This window comes from Nestor notabilis, unplaced genomic scaffold, assembly GCF_000696875.1.
Source record: "Nestor notabilis isolate BGI_N333 unplaced genomic scaffold, ASM69687v1 scaffold25649, whole genome shotgun sequence".
Lineage (NCBI taxonomy): Eukaryota > Metazoa > Chordata > Aves > Psittaciformes > Psittacidae > Nestor > Nestor notabilis.
In genome coordinates, this window is record NW_009945452.1 from 76 (window position 1) to 1,528 (window position 1,453).

Genomic DNA, 1,453 nt, shown 5'->3' on the forward strand with positions numbered 1-1,453 from the left:
TCTTGTCCGAGCGCTCGGGAAGCTCTCGGTGAGCACCACGATGCGGACACAGTCACCGTGGACCCGGAGAAGCAGGGCTGCCCCTGAGCCTCCCGCTGTCCGTGCTCGGCTCCCGCCGGGCAGCCCGGGCTCGCAGGGACCTACTGAGACGGGAGCTGCTTCCCGTTGAGGTGCTGTTTGCAGAGAGGTGAATTCTTGTTACGAAGTTGAGGGTGTGTCTTTTGTTGTGTAGTTTTAGGCTAAAATCTTTCCTTCATATTGGTGTAGGTCTGGCGCCTGCACAAGTTCAGTCTCTTAGTTAAACAGCCTGGTAAGGTGCTGTCAGATGCTCTCAGTGGTTTCCCCCGGGTCTGGTGCTGAGGCTTTGCTTGTTTCATTGCAGATTTTCATAAATAACGAGTGGCATGATGCAGTCAGTAAAAAAACCTTCCCTTCCATCAACCCAGCAACTGGAGAAGTCATCTGCCAGGTTGCAGAGGGCGATAAGGTAAAGTTCTCTTGGTGGGATCTGTTTGTATTCAGTGCGAGCAGGTACACGGGGATTGCAGGGGAAGACACCAGCACAGCTCTGCAGTGCCTGACCTGTACAAACACCATGTCAAGAGCTGCTTGTGCTCTTCCTCGACTGTTGCTTTCAGCAGAAACCCTCTGGCTTTTCCTCTCACCAGTGCCACACTGGGACTGGGAAGGATGGAGGGGAATGGATGAGTTGGGAGGTCTGGGCACCGTCATGGTCGGAGGTTGTGGGGCAGGCTGTGGCAGAGCTGAGGTGGTGTTTCCCAGCAATTCTGGCTTCCTTCTATAGTCTGGAAGCTTGTTTGTGTCCCCCACGGGAGGGGTTAGGGAGGGAAACTGTTATTTGCTTGTCCGTGGTAGACTGGCTTGCCCTGGCAAGACCATTGCAGCAAGCCAGGACAGAGAACCAACAAGGAACCAGTTAATGCCCTGACAGGACAAAATGATGGATTAGAGGTGTCTGATCAAGGACAAAACTCCTTTAGACTGTACTGGTGCAATCAAAACCTGAGTGAGTCTGAGAAGCACACTTCTGGAGCTTTTCCTTGTTCTGGGGTGCAAATGTTAACCCAGCAGATGACATGGTGGAGATAACTTGGTGGCGTTTGTCCTGTGCTTAGCTGAAGCGACAGCGAGTGTTCAGGTTGCTGCTTATGGGGTGAGTGGCCCAGGGGATGCAGGTGTCTTGCAGTGAGGCAAGTCAAGGCTGCAAGTTCTTGCCCCAGAAAGGCCTGTGTGAGCAGCCAGGGGCTGTTTTCTTCTGGAGACCAGGGAGAGCTTCAGTTGTGTTTTGAAAGAGTGAGTGGGGGCTGGCTGCTCCTTTCTCACCCTGTTGCCTTCCCTCCCCTGCAGGCAGATGTGGACAAGGCCGTTCAGGCAGCCAAGGCAGCTTTCCAGCTGGGCTCGCCCTGGAGGAGGATGGATGCTTCTCACGCGC

General features: G+C 54.2%; 1 protein-coding gene across 1 annotated transcript in view; it reads left to right on the forward strand.

The window, feature by feature from the left end:
* Positions 1 to 382: 382 nt before the first annotated feature.
* Positions 383 to 1,453, forward strand: part of ALDH2 (aldehyde dehydrogenase 2 family (mitochondrial)) — a gene marked incomplete at its 5' end in the record, with an annotated part of 6,834 nt that continues 5,763 nt past the window's right edge. Inside the window, 2 exons of the mRNA XM_010022888.1 lie at positions 383 to 487; positions 1,369 to 1,453. Of these exons, the coding sequence (XP_010021190.1) occupies positions 383 to 487; positions 1,369 to 1,453 (190 nt within the window). The remainder of the gene's footprint in view (positions 488 to 1,368) is intronic.